At 44.2% G+C, this 26,680-nt stretch overlaps 1 protein-coding gene across 8 annotated transcripts in view; it reads right to left on the bottom strand.

Annotated features, from left to right (window-relative positions):
* Positions 1-26,680, bottom strand: part of LOC143100375 (R3H domain-containing protein 1-like) — a 50,139-nt gene that overhangs the window by 9,011 nt on the left and 14,448 nt on the right. For 2 of the 8 annotated variants that reach the window (XM_076263486.1, XM_076263493.1), the window contains exons 2-18: positions 23,240-23,454; positions 22,779-22,992; positions 15,257-15,292; positions 14,736-14,828; positions 13,162-13,297; positions 12,934-13,012; positions 12,684-12,743; positions 12,180-12,320; positions 11,609-11,717; positions 11,367-11,462; positions 11,193-11,221; positions 11,010-11,063; positions 10,642-10,859; positions 8,749-9,030; positions 6,056-6,174; positions 3,412-3,831; positions 2,008-2,155 (exon numbers count right to left, since the gene is read on the bottom strand). In XM_076263486.1, the coding sequence (XP_076119601.1) occupies positions 2,008-2,155; positions 3,412-3,831; positions 6,056-6,174; positions 8,749-9,030; positions 10,642-10,859; positions 11,010-11,063; positions 11,193-11,221; positions 11,367-11,462; positions 11,609-11,717; positions 12,180-12,320; positions 12,684-12,743; positions 12,934-13,012; positions 13,162-13,297; positions 14,736-14,828; positions 15,257-15,292; positions 22,779-22,952 (2,194 nt within the window). In that variant the 5' untranslated portion in view covers positions 22,953-22,992; positions 23,240-23,454. The remainder of the gene's footprint in view (positions 1-2,007; positions 2,156-3,411; positions 3,832-6,055; positions 6,175-8,748; positions 9,031-10,641; positions 10,860-11,009; positions 11,064-11,192; positions 11,222-11,366; positions 11,463-11,608; positions 11,718-12,179; positions 12,321-12,683; positions 12,744-12,933; positions 13,013-13,161; positions 13,298-14,735; positions 14,829-15,256; positions 15,293-22,778; positions 22,993-23,239; positions 23,455-26,680) is intronic. The other 6 variants (XM_076263488.1, XM_076263487.1, XM_076263490.1 and 3 more) reach the window with 6 other exon arrangements.

Genomic DNA, 26,680 nt, shown 5'->3' with positions numbered 1-26,680 from the left:
GTCATTCAGCTCAAGCTTGTGTTACATTACTATGATCTCACTTGTTGAGCAGTGAACGGGTCATGTTACCTTTTCAAGTGGAATTCAAACAAAAACACCGTGGTGAGGAAAGGGACAAATTATCATCATCATTCATTTTGAAGGTCAGAAATGTGATCTGCTGCTTTCCAAAACAAATATGGCCGCCAAAAAGCAACAAACAAATCAAAACCTGATGAGCAATGCTACCTTTCATTGTGAAGTGTTTAGCCCTGAGTAATGTTTCATAATTCATCTGCGTAATGTTTATTCTTCTTAATACTTGATGCTCAGCTCGTTCATTACACAGGTATAGGGAAAAACAGCATTTTTATTTGGTTCATACTCAGCCACTTGACATGATAAGGGGAGGGAAAAATAGCCACTCTCATAGGTTGCTTGATCTGACTCTGAGCTGAAGATTTAGCAAGGGACTCATGAAATATCTGCAGACATTAAAACTGGAAACCACACTGCTAGAAGATCAGTGAAAAATGAAGTTTGCCCCACAGGTTGGGTGATCTGTGACGGTCGCGATGGCTCCGACACTCCTCCTGGTCTCTCAGTCCTGTCGTAGTGCCAGATGAGGAGTGAGGGGCTGGAAAAGAGACCGGTTCACTGTGAGAATCATAAAGCCTCTCAGACAGTGTCCCGGCCCCGCATTCAGCCACTCTGAAAAGACCCGATGACACGCCGTCTGCCGTTCTCCACACGCCATCACGCCTCACGCCGCCATCCTAGTGGTCATCCCAACCTCACCCCAAACTCTTTTCAACCTCCTCAGTCCACAATCAGGTGGAAATTTAGCAGTTTCTTCCAGGTTTGTAGTCTCCTACAATCACCTTTTTATAAGGCAAAACACACAAAATGGCCTACGAGTACAATATCACAAAATGGTGTTCGCTCACTGATGACACATGGGGCGTACTTTCACAGGGGGAAAAGCTTTTAGCCGAAACATCTGTTCTTACAGTGGTGGTCATGATGGGCGTGTGTCGTGTTGTACTAATAGTGTGCTTGATTGGAAATGTTTATTGTGTGTGTTTATTGTTTAAGGTTGGGAGGGAGGTGGAGGGGGGTGGAGGGGGGGGGGTGAACATAATAGTCGCGCCCGTGCTGGGCTGTGCCCGCCACCGTACTCAGGCCTCCGCTCCTGCTGGTGTGCCGGTGGGGGGGCCTGGCACAGCACTCTGCTTTGCTCGCCATCTGCATCTGGCCCTGATGAGCGCATTGTGTGTGCCCAGCACAGCAGCATAAGGCTGGAGAGGAACATGGTGCAGAAGAGAGAGGGGGGGGGTTGGAAGAGAGGAAAGAGAGAGAGAGACAGAGAGAGAGATGGTTGAAGAGATGGAAGACAAGGGGACAGGGGGATGAAAAAAGACAGAGAGAGATGGAAGGGACATAAAAAGAGAGATGGTAGAGAGAAACAGAAACAGAGGCAGGAGAGGGAAGAAGAAGAGAACAAGAGGAGAACAAGAGGAGAACAGGAGGGAGAGAAAAAGAGAGCGGAGGAGAGAGAGAGGGAGGGGAGGAGAGAGAGAGGGAGGGGAGGAGAGAGAGAGGGAGGGGAGGAGAGAGAGAGGGAGCGGAGGAGAGAGAGAGGGAGGGGAGGAGAGAGAGAGGGAGGGGAGGAGAGAGAGAGGGAGCGGAGGAGAGAGAGAGGGAGGGGAGGAGAGAGAGAGGGAGGGGAGGAGAGAGAGAGGGAGGGGAGGGGTGGGTAGGTACACGCTTTCCCCCTGCAGCACTGTGTGAATAGCATCTAAAATAATAACACATTTCTCCACGGAAGGAGGCAAGCGAGGGCATTTCAGACTAAACACTTTCACTTCAATCAAGAGGCAATAAGCGGCTCCGCTCCTTAAATCCAGGAGGGACGTTTGAGAAACACATGAGTCAGACGTCTACACTGCACCCTGCTGAGTCGAGATGAGGCGATCTGAGCCGAGGGAGGGATTGGAGTCGCTCTCTCCACTCCTCGGGTGCTTTTACCTGGCTGCTGATGTGGGGGTGGGGGCGCGGCGGCGGCGGTGGCCATCGGCTGGTTGGGGGGGCTGCTGTACGCCACGCTGCCCACATGCCGGTACTGCTGGCTGGAGAGGGGGTACTGCTGACCCGGAGCACAGTAACACGAGGCCATCTGCACGGGACACACAGCAGCGGATCAATGCTATTATCATAAATTATCATTATATATATTTTCCTATTATTCAACATCGCACCATTCTGGTCTGTGGTAGGTCTCTTTCAGTTACTCATTAACATGGATAATATCTAGGATCTCTAGGAAAACAAGATATGGCTGAAACTGAGGGAATTTGCACTTTGTCTTTTCAGAGGGGTCTATACCAACAACCAAGTTAAAAAAGATAAGCACTGTATCTTCATATTCTCTACACATTAATAAACCTGTTCAATAAACTACCCAAGATATAGTAGGGCATGTGCATTTAGCATTCATATAGTACAACTAGGCTTGTCCTGATTTTTGCTGGATGATATATATATAAGCGATATTATTGTAATTTTAGACCATTTTATGTCAATTTAATGCAAACACAAGGCCTCCAACTGGAACTACAACTTTCTGTATGCGACTGAATGTGATGGTGATGTTTCAGATATTACCATGCTTAGCTGCTCCTATCAGAGACTGAAAATGTGTATGTGCGTGTGGCTCTGGTCAAGAGAAAACATACAAGATGTAAACTAATTATTATTTTAGCAGACATATTCATGTGAACGGCACACTTACATATATGCGCATATTCATTTGAGTGTTCTCAAGTTTAAGGTCCCTAAGACTACAACTACAGAGACCTGAGACTGATAAAAACGAGAAATTATTTTATTCCATGCAGCGAACTACTGTATAGCTAGTCAGATTACCACCGACAGTATTTTCAACTAGGTAGCAATAGCCGTTTAAATATTAGATAATAAACCGGTTATGAAAAATGAGAAAAATATTAAGACCTGCACAAAATAGCAATCTTTGCCGTAGAATTGCACAACACAGAGATATCATTTCAAACAGCATGATAGAGCTTGCACTGCTGAGATGGATCCGCAACAGCAAAGGGAGTATACTTTATAGAGACCGATGTACACGACTGTATGTTTATACAGTATGACCATATCTGCAGAAGTACCCTCAGGCCTTTAGGTTAGTTGTTGGTGTGTTTTAGGATGCCACTTTAAACATAAATATACAGCAAATATGTTTAATACTAATGAAGTGAACATAAACAAACAAAAAGACAATAATCGGTTAATATCGAGGTGTGCAAAAATGATTGTGGTAATTTTTATGTATCGTAAGATACATAAAGTGGTTGTCACATGGTGGGTGTGATTGAAAAGTCGCTCTGCTAGATGCTAGAGGCCCATCCTCACCTGCTGCAGTGGCTGCTGCATGTAGCCCTGCTGGGAAGTTTGCTGCTGCTGCTGCTGCTGTTGGTGGTGGTGTTGGTGTTGGTGGTGTTGTTGTTGTTGATGATGATGGTGGTGGTGTTGTTGTTGATGTTGGTGATGTTGTTGCTGCTGCTGCTGGTGGTGGTGGTGGTGGTTGTGGTTGTGGTGCAGCAGTGGCTGGGCATGGGGCGTCTGGCCTGGGGTGGCGTAGGCCGCGCCGGCAGGCACCCCGGGGTGCCCTGCTGGTGTCACCATGTAGCCTGTCTGCTGTTGGGGCGGGGGTCCCTGCAGCAGGACGGATGAGGGGTACATGGCAGTGTGGTGCGACGCATCGCGGCCGTCACCGAGCAGCTGGTGGTGGGCCAGGCTCATGTGGCTGAACTGGGCTCCCAGGTTCTCTTGCTGAGGGAGGTGAGGACGACAGGATGGACATCCATCAGAGCATGCATGAGGAGAGGTTAATGGCAGACATCAACTTGTTTTAGAAGAAGGAAATTAGCTTTTTTTTTTTTTTAGTAAAGACATTCAGTCTTCAGTTTTAAAGAGGAAAAAGCTCAAGGCATAATAAGAGAGGCTAGGGACGAAAGTGCTCAATGCATTCAAACTAAATTTTTCATTGTCGGCGGGGGAAAACAGACGACGACACTACCCCCCAAAATATGCTAATGGCGAGAGGAGGCGTGCATGGCTGAGCATTTAGAAGCCTCTATGAAGTCATGAGACGACTGGGGGTGCTGGCGAGAACGAATGTTCTAGTGAATGGGAGATGAGCTGAAGAGCAATGAGCACATTACAGGAGGCAACTCTGCGCCATTTGTTCTGCCCGACAGCTTCTCTATTTTTTAGTAGCTAGACCCATCCATCAAGGCCTCCATGAAATGGCCTTACAAGGTTTGAACTTAAGCTCCCAGCATCCATCACATGCTTGGCTGTCTAGTGTTTCAGGACTAGAACTAGAGGAATATACTGTATGTGTATATTATGAACAGACGTGTGCGCGCGCACACGCACGCACACACACACACACACAGAAAGAAAAGTATATCCAAGGGGAAATCAACTCACAAAGAACTGAGAATATTTATGCAAGATGGAGATTGTTAAGGAGACCGACATGCACAGGAGAACAACAAAAGAATAGAAGAAAACGAGACAAAGAGAAATAAGAAAAAGCAAGCAAACAAATAAACAAACAAACAAAAAGATAAAGTGATGGAGAGCAGAGAGAGAGGAAGATAAAGTGATGGAGAGCAGAGAGAGAGGAAGATAAAGTGATGGAGAGCAGAGAGAGAGGAAGATAAAGTGATGGAGAGCAGAGAGAGAGAGGAAGTACCACAGTGTAGTGCTGGTTAGGAGAGGCGGAGAAGAACGGAGGTGCGTAAGAGGCCGTGGCGTGGTAGTGGACAGGCTGAGCCGACGGCAACACGGGCGGCAGCAAGGACCGAACGGCTGGAGGAGCTGGAGGAGGTGGAGGAGGAGGAGGAGGAGGAGGAGGTGCAGACTAAAGGACAGGTCAGAGTGAGATAAGGAGATTAGACCAGAGATGATCAGACACAAGCTGAAGATGTCAAAGAGATTCTGTCAGAGACAGAGAGAGCGGGCAGGCGGCATTTTACTAACTAACATGGAAAAGTAAGATGGAAAAGAAACGTAGAAGGAACAATTTAACAAAAACCTGAAAGATAAGAACAACAGTAGACTGGAATGTAAGGTGGAAACGACTATTATCAGACTTTGTACTTTGGTTACAGATGTCTACAATGAAAAATATTACTTTGTTTCTTTATATTTTCATTGTAGACATATCTGCAAAGTACATATTGCCTCCTCAATGCCCCATGGGCTGAAGTAAAATAAAATTAGTTCTACATTAGCTAGATCACATGCAATCACCTCACCACTCAGCCATCATATGCAGTAATCACATAATCACCTCTTCACGCTCATCCTCACCCGCCTGCCCACCCAGCCTATCCCCGGAGTGGGCCGCGTTGGAGGAAACCATACCCCCCCCCCCACCCCCCGTCTCATTTCCTGTGACCAGCGAGGGTCAAATCAATTTCACATGCTCTGCTTTCTTTATGGCCCCTGGGCCCTGGTGAGGGACACGACGCACTGTGATGATGACTCCTAATGGCTGTGCTGGGGCTTAATATGCTGATACACAATTAAGAGGCTACTGACTGGACAGTGGTGGGACCACACGAAGGGAGGAACAACTAACTCATTAGTGGGGACTCTGTGTCAGAAACTGCAGTCGCTCCGGAGCTCCAGAGAAGTTTAATCTCCTTCAAGCTGTGAGAAAATGCCACACCACTGGGATGGTCGAGTTTCTCTTTCTCTACTGTCCTTCTCATTTTCTACTGCTCCATGGAGTGTTTTAATGGTCAGACACCATTAGCCTAAATAAACTGTGAGATCTGTTAATAAACTGTTATAATTCTTTGTAATTTTTTTTTTCAAACTTTTGGCTAGTTCCTGCAGTTTCTGAGCACATACCACTGTTTCTAAACCTATCTAAAACTGAGCCTATTTCCTAAATCTAGTTTATTTTTGTTAGCCTGAAGACGGCATCCAGTAGACTTTCAGAGCTTCAAGTAGAGCAGACCCTGTCCGTGGTACTGACCTGGGAAATGACGTGGTTGGCAGAGCCAGGTGGGGGAGGCTGCTGGGGCCTACCAGGCTGTGCGCCCAGGGTGGGGCCATAGAGCACCGCACTGCCCTCGGCATTCACAAAGGGCTGACCTGAGAGAGAGAGAAAGAGAGAGAGAAAGAGAGAGAGAGAGAGAGAGAGAGAGAGAAAGAGATTGACAGACAGGGAGAGAGAGAGAGAGAGAGACACACACTCAAAATAATACTTGCATACTGATGACTCACACACTTACACACACACACCACACTGACAACTCAATAATAATAATAATAATAATAATAATAATAAAAAAAATTCACATGGCCCAGAGACCATGAATTTCTGAAGATTCTTGCTGGTGCAGAAAACTTTACTTTCAGCCTGCACTCATGTCTGTGAGGCATGGCTCAAGTCAGGCATTGATTGAAAAGCCTTTATTTAGACCGTCTAATCTACAGAGAGAGAGAGAGAGAGAGAGAGAGAGAGAGAGACCGCAACATGTAGCCTGCGCGTTGGAGGGACAGCCGACTCCAGCCACACACACACAGAGAAGCACATAGATAGATAGATAGATAGATATCTATGTGTAGATACTTTATTGATCCCCAAGGGGAAATTCAAGATTGCTGACTGCAGGGCACAAGTGCTGGCTGTCAAGAGCTAACCAACAGTGAAGACCGAAACAAAAACTCCAGTCTTGGTGTGAAAAAGCACTTCACTCAGGCCCACTCTAAGTCAAATGTAAAATTCCATGACTTTTCCATGACAAAAAAAACTGAAATTCCATGCCCTACTATGAATGGTACAATATACCGACCAAAGATTTCAGAGCAGCCGCAGAGCGTTCAAGAATCTTGGTCTTTTAGAGTGGGAGATGAATAAATGGGCATTGAATAAACAAAGTTGGGCTAACCACAACTACTCAACAAAATTCCCTGATATTCCATGACTTTTCCCCAAAAATGACCAAATTCCCTGACTTTCCATATCTGGAATAGACTTTCTAAAATTCCATGATATTCCAGAAATTCCATGACCCGTGGGAACCCTGTTCACTACATTCCGAATCGAATTCCATATCTCCACAGGTCTTTTCTTGGTCATATTTCAATTTGGTTGTTTTATGCATTTTAAATCACCTTTTTCTTTTGTAAATAGGGTATAAAGGTCCTCACGTGGCAGCATATTTTGTAGTGCTGTTAGGTTTATTGTGTGACACGCTTCAGCAAGAATTAAGAAGTTCAAAATGGCATGTAATGGGTCTGCATATGGGACTTGGAACATTTTGTGTGGGTAGCTTTCATAGTCAGTTGAGAATCTGATCAAGCCGATATGAATGCCATTGTGCATTAATTCCAACTGGCAGTTCCGTTTCGCTGTGCGATTGTCCAGTTTCTCTTCTCGTATTTAATGTCAACCTCACCATCACTCACACGTCACATGACAGTCTATAATGCTGATTTGCATACATCTGGTAATATGTAGAAGACTTTAAGCACAACTCCAAATAACTAGAGAAAAGGAGAATGGCAACTCTTTCCTGAGCCACTCTTAACAGCCACTCTTATCCACTCTTAACATCACCTAAACAAAATAGTTTAAAAACCCTTTATTTAATACTGGCTAATGCTACATCACAAAAAGTCTTCATAAGGGCATTTACTCCACATGAACTTGAGTTTGGCATTCAGCCCTCATCAGTTCCCCCTGGTGACCCTGTGATAAGTGCCTTTCCTTGAGTCATGAGGCAACTGTATCTGAACACACTCCTGGGGCTTCCTTGCACACACCGGGACAACAACTCACATTTGCCAGCTCCTTAGTAAAGGTCAATAAGCAATTACCTGGCCTGGCTGCTTCTCTAACATGTATCAGTGTCAGCCCTGTAGCCCTTCTGATTAGCCGCATGCATATTTAAAAGCCAGAACAAGGTGAACGGGGAGAAATGTATTATGAATTAGACTCCGCTATGGAAAGTTTCTGGGCTTTAACAGGGGGGCTACACCAGGCACGTAACTGAAGCGCTCCGTTCGTGTTGCGTCTGCTGCAACCATTAGCTTCTGCTATAATCAATAGAACTGGCTACACTTGATGTGATTGCCAGGGCTCACTTGTGGCCAGGGCTCACTTGTAAATGAGATACCTATCTCAATGTGATTTTCTTCCCTGGTTAAATAAAGGTATAATAAATTGCAGCGCGTACGTTCAAAAAAATTGGACCAGTCTTCTAAAAACTATTTTTTCGCTACGCAAACGGAACACTTCAGTTGTAGACCCGGTGTAGCCTTTGCCATGTCCCTTTATCAAGGGTTCCGGAGAACATTTAGTTGCTTGGATTCTTCTACAAAGTGGCTTTTGCTTTAAGATGCTAAGATGCTTCCATAATTGTGTAAGTTCTGCTAAGTTTTAATGTGCTGCTACAGCTAGTCTAAATTGGATAATGATAGGGGATTAAAACCTATACCTTTATTTTTTCAGTATCATAGGGATTATAGAGTCATTCACATGACTGTTACTTTTTAATCCATCACTGAGCTACACAACAGAGAGACCAAGATGTCTGTAAACAACTATGGTGAATGGGATTAGTTTCTTGGTTAACAGGACATTCTGACACTGTACACACACACACACACACACACACACACACACACGCCCCAGTAAGACCCTGGCTGAGGGATACCAACCTGTGTGCGGGTTCAACAGGATAGCGCCGGGGGAGATCCCGGTGGCTTCCAGAGGAAGCAAATAGTAGCTATGGTTAGCCAAGGGCGCTGTGTAGGAGGAGGAGGAGGAGGAGCCCCCCCGGCACCCCTTGTAGGGTGCGGGACCAGCAGGGATGACGGCAGGGTAGGAAAGGGGCGCGCCAGGGCCCGGCTGCTGGGTTAGAGGCAGGGCGGGGAGGAGGGGCGGCTGGGAGCGAGAGAGCGAGCCCGTGGACGAGCCTACACTACTAGACGAGTCAGAACCTGAGAGGCAGGGAAGAGGAGAGGAAGAGGAGGAACAGGGAAGAAGAGGAAAGGAAGGACAGGAGGCTTAGCCCACAGGTGTGTGTTAGACATGCAACACTATAATCATGCACTAGTGGTGGAAGGGTGAGGGAGGTCAAAGGTCATGCTGTGTTTAGGGACAGGGTCAAGGCAGAGAGGCTAACAGATCATAGATGAAGGGCCTGTGTCCACCAATTGCGTTTTTTGCGCTGACCGCGGCTAAATACCGTAACCTAGCAACAATAAACACTTGACTGAAGTGCTCTGAAAATGAGGTTAAGGGCGCTATCAGCGAAATACGCGATTGGTGGACACAGGCCCTAAATGCTTTGGTATCTTTCTGCCTAGACAGTAGCCGGAAACTGAAGGCACTGATTATTTGTGTTGCCATCTGAATTGGATTGACTGATTTAGACAATATGTCATGAAGGATCTAAATGTTTTTACGATGATCATTTTTTTAAGGTAGTACATATCTTAACATCTCTGAAAGGTCAAATCTAAAGAAATCAGATACATCACCAATTTCCCTCTCTAATTACCTCAGGGATCAAGGAGACAAAGATAATGATTTTATCAGCAATGAATGGCAATTTAATTAGCTCCTTGATTAAGATCTTGATTAATTTAGCTTCTTTGCTCATAAGTGGATATATACGTTGATTGTCATTGCACCCAGAGGACATTTAAGAATTGCTCTCAGTAATGTATAATATAGTGCTGACACTTGCTTAAGTGTTTCTCTGGCATATATTATTGCCTAGTACCCTGAACTGTCCAACGTTGTTTAATTAATTATTATTATATCGCCCATGGGGGAAAGCCAGAGAAATTTGGCCAGTTAAATCTACTTCATACTGTAGGTAGCGACAAAACACTAAACTATTTTAATATTTAGAATATGAATCTATTCTGTAGCAATTGCTGCTTCAATGAAAGGTAAAACCATTCATTTTTGTTTTGGCACAAGATAAGTTTGGACATTCAGTGAATCCATTCCAGAAAAATTACAGAGAGAAACACAGATGTGGTGATACGGATTGTGAAATAGGAAGACAGTATAAGCACGCAAAGCTCCAATGAACAGATTCAGTACTAAATAAAACGTCTTGTGCTTCCCCGTAATGAGCGCTTTAGACCAGCAACTCAACACTATAAATGAGAATACAGTGAATATAAATCACTGAACCAAGAAGACGCCGATAATATATTGAATTGCCCTTGAATAAAAAAAGAAAAAAAGATCTACCTATTCATGTGTGTGTGTTGTGTCAGTGTTTCCCATACATTTACTTATTTGTGGCGACCCACCACAATATCAACATTGACCACCACACAATGCTTTTCCTGGTTGTACTAAATTGTCCTTAAATCTGGTTAGAATCATAACCGCGCTGCACTAATTTGTTAAAAACTGTTGCATTCGAGTTAATTCTGCAAACCTACCACCACAAATAGAATTCAATTCTGTGGGAAACGTTGTGTGTAGATGTGTGACTACAGACTGGTTGGAACCTGGTGACGTTGGTGTAACCAAGTGGAGAAGCGTGTGTGAGTAGGGTGGGTGGTGGGCAGAGGGCAGACTCTCACCTGTCTTGGAGAGGCGTCCAGTGCTCTTGCTACTGTTGCAGCTGTCGCCGCGCATGAGCACGGGGATGCCGCTGAAGCTGCTAGCCTTGGTCATGGCCGGACGGAGGTTGCGGTTGGAGCTGTCCGAGTCGGTGCTGCTCCACGGCCGCGGCTCCGAGTACCTGGGCTCGTTCTCCGAGCTGCTCTGCCGGCTGTTTCCCGACCGGCTGTCTTTTAACCTGGAGGGGACAGCATGTTTTCGGCAACATTGGTTACGAATGTATTCTCTACTTGTGTGTTAAAAAAGGCTATCTTTAATATGATTCAACTACAAATTAAATGATAGCAAATCTAATGTGATGTGATGTAGAAAAACAGATTGTCTTCACCTAAAAATCTGTCGTCTTTGCTGTGTGTTGTTATAGCCGTCGTCCTCCTGTATCCTGAGATCAGTTCAGAGAGAGAGAGAGAGAGAGAGAGAGATCAGAATGACTAAAAGTGTTCAGATACTGGACAAAGATTTTACAGTTCTTGTTTTTGATATATCCAAAGCCATGCAGAAAACTATTCACCTTTTGTCAGGAGGGAAGCTGTCAGGACCCTGTAAGGCATGTGCAGAGTATAAATGGCAAGCCAAGCATGAAAAACACTGATGGTAATCAAGACTGTCACCATTATTATCCATCAGACAGGACACACCATTATTATCCAGGACACACATTATTATCCATCAGACAAGCTCTTACATCTTGGGCAAATATCCTGTCCCTGGCTCGCTGATACTCCTCCTCTCGCTCCTCTATAGACTTACTCCTCCTGTCCTCCTTCAGGCGCATTCGCAGCTGAAAGACAATCACTGTCAGGTCTACAGCCTTTAAAGAAGCATAATGCCATTGACAATCAACAGCTACTAAGGGACCGCTAGGTTAGGAATGATGAGAGTGGCAATATGGACTAATTGAGTTGAGAGACCAGTGTTGCTCATTACCAAGTTGTCATCTTTGTCTATGCTGGCATTGTCCCTTTTCAGAATGTAGCGTTTCTGGAAGTCATCTGTTTTGTCATCTTTGATATGCTCTGAAAATTTTTGATCTGGTCTGTTAAGACAAAAGTTTGATAAAAGACGTCATTGACTTTCCATCAAAGGTATAATGAAACAGATGTTTTTAAAATTCAGAGGAAAATGAGTTGTAAATCATCTTTCAACCTTAAAGGATAATTCCGGGATTTAGCACTTTGAATTCCTTTTTTTCTGGTTTGTTTTGGATAAACTAGAGTGGTGGACACAGAAATGTTGACGATGGGTCCTGTCTCGACTTTTTGACTCGTTTAGAATCGCCTTTGACTGCTTCAGAGTGGCTGGCTACAGGCATGCACAAACACGTAGCCAGCCACTCTGAGGCAGTCAAAGGTGATTCTAAACGAGTCAAAAAGTCGAGACAGGACCCATCGTCAACATTTCTGTGTCCACCACTCTAGTTCATCCAAAACAAACCAAAGTGCTAAATACCGGAATTATCCTTTAAGTAGAAATAGATGAGAGCCTAAGAAAGACTTACATTCTTGTATTGCTAGTTTTGTTGATGATGACAGATTTCCCGGTCTGGTCAACGTTGTGGTCTAAGCCAAAGTATGCAGCAACCCGGTGCAGCAGCATTCGATGATATGAGGTCATCGGAGGAAATTTTCTTCTCTGGCTTCTGGTGACAAATGGCAGACCCGAGGCAAATAAATAATGCATGTGTGTAAGTCAGGATTAGAATTAATCTAACCCAGCATCGCAGCCCTACCATGTTCATTTAAACTTGCTCAATATATCCCAAAATGTCACTAGAATGGCCAGAGCTACACTTTGTGACACATGACCACCCACAGTCAACTCTTGGCAACCAGGAGTTGGAAGGAGATTGAAGGTAAGTACATATATGAAATAGAGTGTTTCATTCATGTGGTGTGCTGGTATTACAAGCAATTCATTATTATTCCACTCATGACACTGCTTTTTTAAAGTACAAGTATGATGTAAATGTTTGTATAGACGAGGTAATATAGTGTCTACATACTCATTATTACTGATGAAGTCCAGAATGTCTTGCTCCAACTTCAGCAACATCATTCGGTCCCTGTGAAGGAAATGTACAGATAATGGGTTTCTGGGGGACAAAACTGAGAGGAAAATATCAAATAACATAAAGAGATTAATATCTAGCAGCCAACTTTAATCTACAACCAATTTTCTTTTATGATGACATTAAAGATCATATTAACGTCAGCAATAAAACAGTGGAAAACTTATTTAGATCGATTACAAACCTGGGATTGTTTTTCAGTGTGTTCACCAAGAATTCGTGGAGATCGATACCAGTTGAGTCTGTGTATTCTTGACTAGAATCTGAAGGGAAACAAACAAAAGCACTGAGCTGATTGTTCAAGCATGAATTCCTTCCTTGTCGTCCTGTCTGGATTCTTTTTGACATACAACACAAACCGAGCAAAGACACACACACACTAACACTAACACATCCCTACGCCAACACACACCTCGAGACAGCATCTTCCGTGGCGTTTTCTCAGCCTTCTCCAGCTTGTCAGGGCATCTGTGATTGCCATCCTCGCTCTTGGGTGGAGCCGTCTCCTCTTTGTCAAATGACTGTGAAAGCTGGACCTCAATCTCACCCTGTAGAAATAGGACAAAACACACGCTGCTGATTGTGCTCCACGATACGCTATCAAGAGTGTCCAGCCAAACCCCTTTAATGACTAAGGACATTCAGAGTCCAAACGGACCTGTTCCAGTTAAGTTTATTTTCGGACACTGTTCTATATTTTGGGCCGCTCATTGTTGCCCTCCTTTAATATTTGAACTACATTATGGTTTATAATATGCAAACTAGAACCATGAATTAATACAACATTTATAAATGATTATACAAGGTTTACAACATGTTAAAAAAAAGATGTCTAGTAAGCTAGAACAGAAATACAATTGAAGTGTTGCACCTCATGTTAAAAAAGACCACCTTCTTCCAGTTGAGGTCATTACACATGTTTAAAATACAAAATACCAAGGACTGGATTTGGATTAAGCAAAATACCAAGGAATGATTTGGATTAACAAGATGATAAAATTGTTTATGATACTTTATCATAAACAGGTGTTATTCGTCATCACCAAGACTCCAAATGTGAGTTTATGTGGTTTTGTGTTAGCAATTATGTAGATTTGTGCTAGTCAGTAAGGAGATTTCAAATTCCCCAGCTGATGTATTGTCACTGAGCTGGAGGGAGAGCATGCTGGGAAATCAACTCCACTGGCACTTATGGGGTCTCTCGTCCTTGGGAGAGCATTAGAGACTTCTCCCTGTATAATGGATCAAACATCATTTATTTTTCTGTTCTGAATCTACCCTACAACCTGCTCTAGCACTTTGAGTGAATACAGGCAAAGGTGGACGAACCCTTTGATTTACTAAATACCCAGAATTGACAAAAGGCGGTCAATGCCAGCATGGCCTTGACAGGGCAGCCTGAGGAGAAGCCTTAGGGGAAAACGTTTTTTCTTTTCAGCCTTGAGCACTCTGGACCTCAACCCCCCTCCGTGCCCTAAGCTACTATATAGCCTTCAAAAAAAAAAAAATTATAAATTAGAAAACAGCACTCAAAGCATGACAAAAGTAAGACCCCCGCATGGCAACAGGCACACAATATGACACAGAGGGAATGGCACTGGCCCCCCTACGGTTTCCCAAATGAAGGGAAGTGCACACCGTTTACGCTGGCGAGCGCGGCTTGTGACTCCTACTGTGTGGGAAAGAAGCCTGCTAGAATGTCACTTGCTAATACCTCAGAGAACGCCATTGAAACAGAATTGGCAGGCAGAACACTCTGTGGGACACCTCGCATTATTCTGCTTCCTAAACCGAAGTCATTTTTATCAAAGTAAAGTTTTTGAAAATGTATATTTCCTTTTAGTTATATAAATATTAAACTGAAACTAAGCACAAAGAAAAAAGATGGGGAAGGGAATAAGCATCTCAGGAGTAAAATGGCAAGCTCATAGATCTGAGTGATGATTGGCTGGGTGGTACTTCAGACTTGCTGCAGTGGAGCTTTACCTGATGTTCTCCAGGCATTTCTGTGGAAACAGATGGAGGAGAGGGCTCTTCGCAAATGGCCAGGCTCCGAACTAACTTTAACTTTGCATTAGACTGAGGAAGAGGCAAGGTTAGAGGGTCAATCAGGTTGAATGAGAACAAAAGGACATGCAGAACTTCCTCATGATATGAATAATAAAAAAGAAAAGGTGTGAGGTTTGGGGGAAGGACAAATCGTGCAAACTCTCATACATGCCATGCATTATGACAGTTTGTCAAATAAAAATAAAATTAACAAGGCAAACCAAGAATTAAGGTCAACAGTAGGCAGGCCATCACAAAAACAAACCAGACAAATGCTACCAGAAAACAAAAAAAGACATTAAAACAATGTTTTGTTTAATAACAACATTGTTATTAAAACAAACAAACAAATGCATAAAAAATTACCAAAAAAGATACATGCGAAATGTGTAGTAGAACACATTTGCAAAACAGGAAATCAACAGAACACATTTCCGACATGCCTCTTGCCACTGTACCTTGGACCTGATCCCTGTATGTCCAGAGCCTTGCTGCTGTAAGGTGGGCAATGAGACATAGTGGAACACGTGAGAAACAGCATTTTCAAAATGAGCCGACTGCCTTTCTCAAGAAAAGAACTCAAACAGAAGGTTCTTTTGAGGAACACACCACACGGCATGCATTTGCGCTTGTGTGAAAACAGATGTTCACTGTTATGAATTAATATGTGAAGATGTGACACAATACTATGCACCAAAAACAATTTACTGCCAAACAGCTTTGCTGCAGTGAGCTGTTATTCAAAGCAAGGTAAATTGGTTAGGGACTGCATCACAATCATTTGTGATGTATCTTTTTGGAGAACTAATGTAACACCTGTTAAATGTACACCATTTTGCATGGTGGCAGAAGTATTATGGGTTTGGAGTGAGACACACTGCCTCATGCTGTTGACAACAATCAACAGTAAACGAGCACTGGAGCCACCATATAATTTTCCCACAGTCATTTCTCTCAGCCCAATACCCGAAAACCCTGCATGCACATTCATCATTCTCAGTACACCTCTTTTATGGGATCACATGCATTGCATTTCATAATCAAAGGTATTTGTAAGCTTCCAACAACAAAAAAACTAAGGACCTAATCAGTTTGGCTGTTTATTCATGGTCAAATAGTACTTCAATAGATGCTAATGGTGTGAAGAAAATCCTTAATTTCAAAGATAGTGATGTACAGAGAAATCATTCTCATCAGAGAATTCATTCAATCTATTCTGCAAACAAAATCAGGCTATCGGTTCCATCTGTGTGCCTGTATGACTGGAAGTGGGTGTGATTTATACCAGAACCCTAAAATTCAAGTTTTTTTAAATGGAGGAAATTAACACATACTGACAGACACTACAAACTGTACGCTTAATTTGTATGTATGTTTGCAGGCTCCTGTTTCTGATGCCGTGATGTGCTAGTTTCCATGAGAGACAGCTGGGAACGGTCAACTCACAGCATGTTGTGTGCTGTCTTGTTGGACGAGACTACAGAACAGCAATCACTTTTCAATAACGTGTGATAAATTAAATGACTACTTAGGGAAATCGAAATGCTATGTTGGAAACAGAACAAACATTTCTTTTTTATCTTGTGGCCATCTACAATTATATGAATCGATTTGAAGAAACATACTAGTTGACACACAGACATGTCAGTCATGGAGCTAACCCCCCCCCCCACCCCACCCCCCGCCCACATACACACAATAATGATCAAATCTAGGTAGAAGAAATATCCATTTCCATCTCATTATTTGTGCTTTTCTGAATAACATAGGCTTACACCTCGGACTTAAAGGGACACCAAGCAAGCCTGATTTTTCTATTTTTTCTACGAAACTCCCCCTCGCTCGGTCTGAAGCTCTTTTCCTTTTCTTTGCGTTTTCCGTCAAGGGTTTTTGCTGCTTCTTCGCCGGCTCTGCCATTATACACACGTTTGCAACAATCTCTAGCGTTTCGTTAGCCTGCCTCTGTGCTGTAAACAGATCCTGCTTCGGTCGGCGGGTAGGATACACCGAACTTGCAAGTGGGATATTCTTCCTACAGGCAGTAGGGTCATGGTCATGGTCATTTAACCATATACCGACTTACGAAGATGATTAATTAACACAAAAACGTTGCCTGGTGTCCCTTTAAGTTATAGATGTCTGGAATACATCCACCTATCCACATTAAACATAAATACATCTAAAACACAAATGTACAACATATGATCATGCACTAAATAATATCATATCCACACATGTATGTGCCAGTGTTTTGATTTCAGTGTAGAGTTTAAGGGTTCAGATAATGTAGTTAACCAAGATGGATGCTTAACCTTCGAAAACCATGGATGTTATTTCACAAATAACTAGGCACGCAGACAGACACAGACACAAAATCTGCATCTTCTAGATTAATCGACATTCCACACAAGCTTGTCAGGTGAGACCGCATGCATGAGGTGGAGGAGTGCAGGTAGCAGTGTGCCGAGTGTTCAGTCAGCCGCAACGATTTGCAAAGCAAAGGAGACAGATGGCAGCCACGGCCGCTTGCTGCGCCTCCACTCCCCAACCGCACCCCCCTCCCCCCTCTCTCCGCTACCCCCCCACCCCCCAACCACCCCCACCCAGCGGGCCACACAGACAGGAAGTCTTGTGGATCCGCTCAGATTGTGAGGCGCCCGGCTGTTACCTCAGCTCTCTACGCTTCTCAGCAAGCAAAGTATGTTGGGAATTTTCAGGGTTTTTTTTTGCTTCTCCAAAGGCAATGTGGGAGAAGTGATTTGTGGAATGACATAAAAGGAAGACTGTGGGAGCAATGCTTCAGAAAAAAAAAAAAAGAAAAAAAGAAAGGGGGGGGGGGGGGGGGGGGAATGAAAAAATAAGAAGGAACCCGGAGCAGGCGATGGAAAATGTCGCCGCATCTAGAGGGTGCCGCCGTTGAGAGCCCCTCGCTGTCAAGCAACATGAAATAAAGACACACCGGGCAAGCCTTCACAGCTCTGACCTTCACCGCAGCGCAGGTGAGGCGGGACGGGGGTACATCCAGCCCTGGCTTCCCACCGCACAACACAACTACCCGGCGATTGATTAGTTGTGCTAGACGCGAGACTCCCTGGGGCTCTGTGCTCTGGTTTCCGAATTGGCATCGCAGTTTCTCTGATGCCCGAGCTGACCCCTACCTGAACATCTGTGGTACAAAAATCAGTGGTTCTGTCTGTTATAATAAGACAGAAAACTCCCCTGCATCGAGTCAATGCAATGTTATTCTTCAAACTTCCAACTCATCTCAACGGTTTTCAATTCCAATGTGAACTTGTTCAAAAGATCTCCCTACTAGGGCTTGTGCCAATGCATTTATCATGTCTAATGTAACTGAAACCAGGGATTAAAGTGAAAAAAAATCGTTTGACTGAACTTTTTTCAGGCCATAAGTCATACGTTGTTCATATCTACCTATAGAGATAGCACCCCTTTTGCGGTCGCGACCTATTGGTTTTTAATGTACAAAAAGATGCAAACAGCAAAGTAAAGGGAGTATTCGCCTTATTCACACAGCGGCCATTGTTTAAACCAAAACGAGGCTACAGGGTACACTTACTATATAATTAATGCCACCTACAGGTGAATGCATAGAACATAACAATCCTATGGTTTGTGTACCCTAGCCTCGTTTTAGCCGCCAATGGCCACCATGTGAATAAGGCGAATTGAGAGTGTTCTTGATTGAGATTGAGTTTTCCTGATGAACAAAAATATATTTTAGTACCATCCCTGACCATTGCTGATTAGCCATTGCTGTTCTTTTCTACTGCAGCAATATTGTAGAAAGGCTTTAACACACTCTTATTTAATTACTTCAGGCCAAAAGTGTTTAAAGGGGAGATTTTTTTCTTGTTAATATGCAATTCAACACCAAGTAAAATCTATAAAATCAAGTTTCCTCATCAAAGTAACAAATCAGAACATTCTAGATATTGTTCATATTTCCATTTGTTGCCCCATCCGCATATAATGGTAACATGGTAATTTTGAGTTTTACAGACAACTCAGTTTTCCAATGAGCAGCAATACTGTGTGTGCTCATGCAGGAGGTCTGCGCATTTGTAACGACAATCTGGAGACGGCGCTTTTGTCTTCAGCAACAGATTGTATAAGGTTGACAAGAGGTTGCGATATGGTTAAGGACAGGTCGTGTTGCGCTATGAAAGAACATGCGTAGCCTACTTTCTAAACGTAAAAACGGTCAGCCATAGATAAACGTAGCCTACCTCTGTCGTGGTGGCTAGTTGCACCAGGTAGGGAAGATGTCCTGAAGTGCACGAACGTTAACCTTATGGCGGTCTTCTGATTGGTGGCGTGCTAAAACGTTTTCCTATTGCATCCATAAACAATTTTCTTGCAGCGAACCGCGCAAAAGCAAACTCCTGGCACAATTTCTTTACACCATGGCTTGTTAGTTCTCCCCCGTTTCCAACAGCTGCCCATCTGCATTTATTTTTTAACTTTTGACACCTGCCTTCCTTTAGCAACAACGCATCCATGACAGCTAGTGGCCTTGCCAAATAGACGCACACAAATCATGACGCTAATATGCGAGGTTCTGGTAGGCCCACTGGTTATGGTTTTGTGCTATAAATTAATAATATTTTATAGCAAAGTTTTAAGTTGACTATTTTAATTGTATGGTTATTTTTTGTCAACAAACACTCACAACCTATTGTCGTTAAAAGTGAGGCCTAAGCAAAATAGGCTACAAGGCTGTCTGTGCGTCACAAACACGACTGACCCCCTTACTCGACACGCTCAGTCAAAACCTTCCGTCGCAAATTGTGAAAAACATTGTTGTATGTCATAACAGACGGGATAATAAATTGCATAGGCTACGGTTTATATTGCGTCGCTTTACACATAATGTTAGTTGCATTGATTAAAAACTGTAACAATAATAGTAGCCTACATCGGGTGGCATAGCAGGCTATCTGTTCAAGTCATAGGTGACACCCAAAATGAATGACCTCCCCTGACAAGAGTTCGCGATAGTAAGTGTCTACATTGATGCACGGAAAGAACACAGCCTCCGAATTCGCACATAGAGCTCACAATATCATATCCAAAAAAGTTAGACGGATTGGCCAACCTCATCAGCTGTCTCGATTGTGTCACTATAATCCAACTTTTAGACCGTTATAGTCCTCCATACGTGTTCTTTTTTTTAAGCAAACGCCCGAGACAAGTGTGTAGCTACAACATACAAAGCGAAACTCATGGCTGACGTAGGACGTATCTTCTTGAGCGGTCACGGATTGAGACACAGAAAGTTCTCAAGAACATTAGGTCTTTAAACATTTACCTTATATTTGTAGTTGCCTTAAAAAAGGAAAAGCAAAGGTGACAGTCCCCCCCCCTCCTATTTTTTTTCTCATCGGATCTGCATCGATCTCAAATATGACATTTCTAAAATCAAATTGACGGAAATCCGTCCTATGACGGAGAACTTTAATCCTTGTGAAACACGCATTCATCGCATTTGCCTGCATAATCAGCCATAATGCCTTTGGCTGGCATCTACAGGCACCCCCCACCCCCCCACTCGGCGGCCATCTTAGCAACACACTTTGGGCCATTATCAGGCAGCTATTTTACTATTCAAGTGAATGGGGAGGCATACAGGAAGGTGCGGAATATGTGTAGACTACTGCCATACTGGCCTTATAAACTAACCCAGGGATTAAAGTGAAAAAAAATCGTTTGACTGAACTTTTTTCAGGCCATAAGTCATACGTTGTTCATATCTACCTATAGAGATAGCACCCCTTTTGCGGTCGCGACCTATTGGTTTTTAATGTACAAAAAGATGCAAACAGCAAAGTAAAGGGAGTATTCGCCTTATTCACACAGCGGCCATTGTTTAAACCAAAACGAGGCTACAGGGTACACTTACTATATAATTAATGCCACCTACAGGTGAATGCATAGAACATAACAATCCTATGGTTTGTGTACCCTGTAGCCTCGTTTTAGCCGCCAATGGCCGCCATGTGAATAAGGCGAATTGAGAGTGTAATTGATTGAGATTGAGTTTTCCTGATGAACAAAAATATATTTTAGTACCATCCCTGACCATTGCTGATTAGCCATTGCTGTTCTTTTCTACTGCAGCAATATTGTAGAAAGGCTTTAACACACTCTTATTTAATTACTTCAGGCCAAAAGTGTTTAAAGGGGAGATTTTTTTCTTGTTAATATGCAATTCAACACCAAGTAAAATCTATAAAATCAAGTTTGCAAGACTTCCCATTTCCTCATCAAAGTAACAAATCAGAACATTCTAGATATTGTTCATATTTCCATTTGTTGCCTCATCCGCATTTAATGAAAACATGGTAATTTTGAGTTTTACAGACAACTCAGTTTTCCAATGAGCAGCAATACTGTGTGTGCTCATGCAGGAGGTCTGCGCATTTGTAACGACAATCTGGAGACGGCGCTTTTGTCTTCAGCAACAGATTGTATAAGGTTGACAAGAGGTTGCGATATGGTTAAGGACAGGTCGTGTTGCGCTATGAAAGAACATGCATAGCCTACTTTCTAAACGTAAAAACGGTCAGCCATAGATAAACGTAGCCTACCTCTGTCGTGGTGGCTAGTTGCACCAGGTAGGGAAGATGTCCTGAAGTGCACGAACGTTAACCTTATGGCGGTCTTCTGATTGGTGGCGTGCTAAAACGTTTTCCTATTGCATCCATAAACAATTTTCTTGCAGCGAACCGCGCAAAAGCAAACTCCTGGCACTTTAATTTCTTTACACCATGGCTTGTTAGTTCTCCCCCGTTTTCATCAGCTGCCCATCTGCATTTATTTTTTAACTTTTGACACCTGCCTTCCTTTAGCAACAACGCATCCATGACAGCTAGTGGCCTTGCCAAATAGACGCACACAAATCATGACGCTAATATGCGAGGTTCTGGTAGGCCCACTGGTTATGGTTTTGTGCTATAAATTAATAATATTTTATAGCAAAGTTTTAAGTTGACTATTTTAATTGTATGGTTATTTTTTGTCAACATACACCAACCTATTGTCGTTAAAAGTGAGGCCTAAGCAAAATAGGCTACAAGGCTGTCTGTGCGTCACAAACACGACTGACCCCCTTACTCGACACGCTCAGTCAAAACCTTCCGTCGCAAATTGTGAAAAACATTGTTGTATGTCATAACAGACGGGATAATAAATTGCATAGGCTACGGTTTATATTGCGTCGCTTTACACATAATGTTAGTTGCATTGATTCAAAACTGTAACAATAATAGTAGCCTACATCGGGTGGCATAGCAGGCTATCTGTTCAAGTCATAGGTGACACCCAAAATGAATGACCTCCCCTGACAAGAGTTCGCGATAGTAAGTGTCTACATTGATGCACGGAAAGAACAAAGCCTCCGAATTCGCACATAGAGCTCACAATATCATATCCAAAAAAGTTAAACGGATTGGCCAACCTCATCAGCTGTCTCGATTGTGTCACTATAATCCAACTTTTAGACCGTTATAGTCCTCCATACGTGTTCTTTTTTTTAAGCAAACGCCCGAGACAAGTGTGTAGCTACAACATACAAAGCGAAACTCATGGCTGACGTAGGCCGTATAGGACGTATCTTCTTGAGCGGTCACGGATTGAGACACAGAAAGTTCTCAAGAACACTATTAGGTCTTTAAACATTTACCTAATATTTGTAGTTGCCTTAAAAAAGGAAAAGCAAAGGTGACAGTCCCCCCCCCCCTCCTATTTTTTTTCTCATCGGATCTGCATCGATCTCAAATATGACATTTCTAAAATCAAATTGACGGAAATCCGTCCTATGACGGAGAACTTTAATCCTTGACTAACCACATGCATTTCTATTGAGGATTCTTTGAGTGCTGCGTCTCCTCGTTAGAAAGTCTCTGCTTCTACTCTTTAGGCTGATGTGAAGGGAGGCAAGGGAGGTGAGGGGGGGTTTACCTGCATCTCCTTCTGGTTGTCCTGGCTGCTTTCCTCCTTGACTGGCTCGGGCCGGTCTTTGCTGTCAGACCCGGAGGTCTGGCCTTGGACCTCTGGCGCCGGGTCACTCTCCTCCTCCAAAACTCTCATTGTTTCACTCGTTTCCTTGTCAGTGCCAGGACCAGACATCCTCATCAGAGAAGGCTACTTGGAACATCTACCAAGAGCTCTGGACCTACAAGAGATCGGCACATGGGCCGAATTAATCACATTTCTGTCCATTTTTTTTTTTTTTATGTTGACATACCATTACATCTCTATTTGTGTCTCTTTATCCAAATTACATACTGCTTATTTAAACGTTCCTTATAAAGACGTTTCTAGGATGTCCATGTATGTTCTGTCAGCCACATCTACCCTATGCTGTGGCTGGCCAACATGAAACACCCCTAATGTTTATCAGCGTAGAGCAAGATCTTTACCCAGTGTTGTGTTTACGGACAGGCCTGCGGTAGCGTGTTGTCGTGGTGACGGCCGAGCCGGGTGTCCCAGTGAACGAGGCAGCGGTGGTGGTGGTGGCGGCGTGTGTGGAGCGCGGTGGAAGCCCTGAGGGAGAGGCCCATGTCCCCATCACCAGCACTGGCTCCCGGCCGCGACAGCAGTGGGCGCCAACGAGCCACTCATACCTCTCACGACCCTGGAGGAGAAAAGGAGAGGAGGAGGAGAAGAGAGGAGAGAAAAGGAGAGGAGAGAGAGAGAGAGAAGGCCAGGATTAAGGAGTAGGCAGCCGCACAGTCACTAGTCAGACAGTCACAAGAGAGATTACGTCACAGGATCGAGCAAAGATGCTATCTTTGTTTGCTTTTAGCTTGTGGCAGGCGGTGCATCTGAATTTCCCGTTAATGATCAGACTACACTGCCACTCTGCATCTAGCCCTCTCAGGGCAGACTGATCTGATTCATCAGATCCAATTGAAGCTTCCAGGCACAATTACAAAGACAGAAAAAAAAACTTGGGACTGTCACAGTCACTAGTATCTGTTTCCATCAGATTATACATCTACAGAGTTTGTATAGTCTATAGCCTACTAGACCATCATATGAAATTCTGAATCTGTCACATCTGGATAGAACACGAGCTGGCACACTTTAAAATTCAGCATCTACAGCACTTTGTACCAAATAAATCCCCCTTGGCTCTGGGTGGGTGCCACCAATGATGTGCTTCCGATGCAGAGCTTCAGCAGTCACTGCGATGTGAGCAACCCTTAATGATCAAATTAATCTTCGAACTACACAATAATGTGGAACATGCAGATTGTTGTCAGTGGGAACAAACAAGTGGAAAAAAACGAGCAAGCAGGCGAAAAGAGTAGTTCGAGAGAGAGAGAGAGACAGAAAGAGAGAGGGAGAGAGAAAGAGAGAAAAAGAGGGAGAGAGAGAGGGAGAGAGAAAAGAAGGGAGAGAGAGAGGGAGAGAGAGAGAGAGAGAGAAAGAGAGGGAGAGAGAGAGAAAGGGAGGGAGAGAGAGAGAGATAGAGAGAGAGAGAGAAAGAGAGGGAGAGAGAGAGAAAGGGAGGGAGAGAGGTGGCGGGGTGCAGTAGTCGGGGCTCTCTGGGTACTGGGCAGGACTAAGCAAACAGGGGTCTGTGTCTGTGTGGCGCTGTAGCGCATTTATCACGCTAATGGAGCCGTGGCGGGGGCTGCTGCATTATTTAAGTGGCTGATGGGCCCGGCTGATTGGGATTCATGAGGACTGGCACTCCAGGGTGCCGCCACGGGCCTGTCATTGGAGAGGACAGGTGTGAGGGACAAGAGGCTCCATCACACTCACATTCACATACAGACACACACAAGCATCCACTTACACACACCGTACACACACCCACGCCTGCACACTCACACCACCACGCAACCATCCACTCACACTCTCTCACACACACAGTACGCACACTCAGCCCCACACAGTACCAGATGAACACGCAGACATACATATGTTTGCACACATGCACCCGTTCTCACACTCACACACACACACACACAGACGCACACACACAGACACACAGGCTGACACAGGTGTTCATCTGTCTCGCATCATCACACAGTGGCAGGTAGCAGTGGAGCCGCTCCTCCGCTGGGCCTCATTTCACCACTTCCCGCCGTCTCAGCACAAGCCTCCGCCGTCACAATGACAGCCTGCCAAAACCCCGTGCACCACACACCTTCATCACCCCCCCCCCCCCCACACCCATCAAATGAATTCTGCACACTTCATCGCTAGGGGCTGCAATCGGGACCAGCTCAGAGGTGATGAGGCACTCTGCATATTACCCCCCCACACACACACACACACACCCCACACAAAAAATACACCACTCAAGAATGATTATGCTCCTAATGTGCAGGGAAAAAGAGCTGTTCTCGGCAGAGAGGGAGAGACATAGAGAGCACGGGAGATGGAAAGCGAGAGAGAGCGGAAAATTTTGCTTTGTTTTTATGCGTCACATTTGGCCCTCTAAGTACACCCACTCCCACGCTGGCCTGACCCTCTCTCTCTCTCCGTCTCTCTCTCTCTCTATCTCTCTCTCTCTCTCTCGGGTCCTTGTGGCGAGAGCTCCAACAACAATGTCCAATGTGACTATTCTGCCAAGTCACTTCAGATTTGTGTTGTATAATGTCTTGGTGTTGGCCTGGTATCTGTTAATCTCTGCCGAGAATCTATTCGGAATCTATTTAAAAAGCAAACAGTCAGTTGGAAGTGTAAATGTTGTGAAAACGACTTCAAGGAAGGTACGTTTTTTTCTTTTTCTCAACATCACAGAAGCTAAAGCGGGCTGTCTGCACCAAGCTGTCTTGTGTCCTTCAGACCCAAGGGGTGTGTGTGCTTGCATGTGTGAGTATGTGAGAGCAGGTTTGTGTGCGCGAGTGTGTCTCTGTGTGTCTGTAAGATGGGGGTAGTGCGGTGTCTGTGCATGTGTCTGTGGTCTGTGTGTGTGTGTGTATGAGACGGGGGGTGGGGTGCAGGGGGGCTCTCTCTCTTTGCTCTCCAAGAAACGCGGCGCTTTTCTGAAGACTGAGGAACAGCTGTGGTTCTGTGTCTCCACTCTCCTCTAATTGGGCGGTTGGTGCCAGGAGAGAGGAGAGGCGAGAGCGGGCCGGCGGGTTTCTGGAGGACGGCGACGCGCCATTCACTGCCTCGCCGCCAGAAGCCCGTGCCGCTGGCACCCAATGAAGGGAAGCCAAACACTGGGCCGCACGCTATTACTAGTGCCGAGGAGTCTTTTAAATCAGCGCAACCCATAAGGCAACACTGTCTGGGCTTCAGTTTGAAAGACTGACTGGTGAAAAATATACTGTATTTTCCAGACTATAAGTCGCACTACTTTTTTTCATAGTTTGGCTGGTCCTGCGACTCAGGTGCAACATGTATATATTTATATATATGTTTTTTTCCTCTTCATGACACATTTTTTGACTGGTTCGACTTATACTCCGGTGCGACTTGAAAATTATTAAAATGGAAATTAGGATTTTCAAACCAAGATGTTTGTGAAAATGGCAATGTACATGAGTTAGAGATGCACCTGGCCATTTAGGCTAATATTAAAACATTATTACAAGTCAAAAACATTCAAAAATGAACAGCCTTTTTTTTCTGGATAGACAATGAGAGAACAAAATTAATATGAACAATGTAAATAAAATAATAAAGAAATCAATGGCACAAAAGACCCGACGAGACGTCTGCTATTCATTTTCTCAGAGCCGCAGCTGTGCACGCACACTAGGGGCTGGTGTCTGCTTTAATATAATCCCCATCACAGTGTTATTATTATTACTTCACAGCCAATTATATTTGGAGATGATTGACATTTGGCAAGCACGGGCGCTGAATATTAATGCTGGGGGATGCTCAGATACCTG

This window comes from Alosa pseudoharengus, unplaced genomic scaffold, assembly GCF_046254945.1.
Source record: "Alosa pseudoharengus isolate Yale_2024_CS ecotype anadromous, Long Island Sound unplaced genomic scaffold, YU_APseudo_1.1 YU_APseudo_1.1_scf_3, whole genome shotgun sequence".
In the NCBI taxonomy this organism is placed as follows: domain Eukaryota; kingdom Metazoa; phylum Chordata; class Actinopteri; order Clupeiformes; family Clupeidae; genus Alosa; species Alosa pseudoharengus.
The sequence above is the reverse complement of the archived record's forward strand: the minus strand, read 5'-3'. Positions and strand labels throughout refer to the sequence as shown.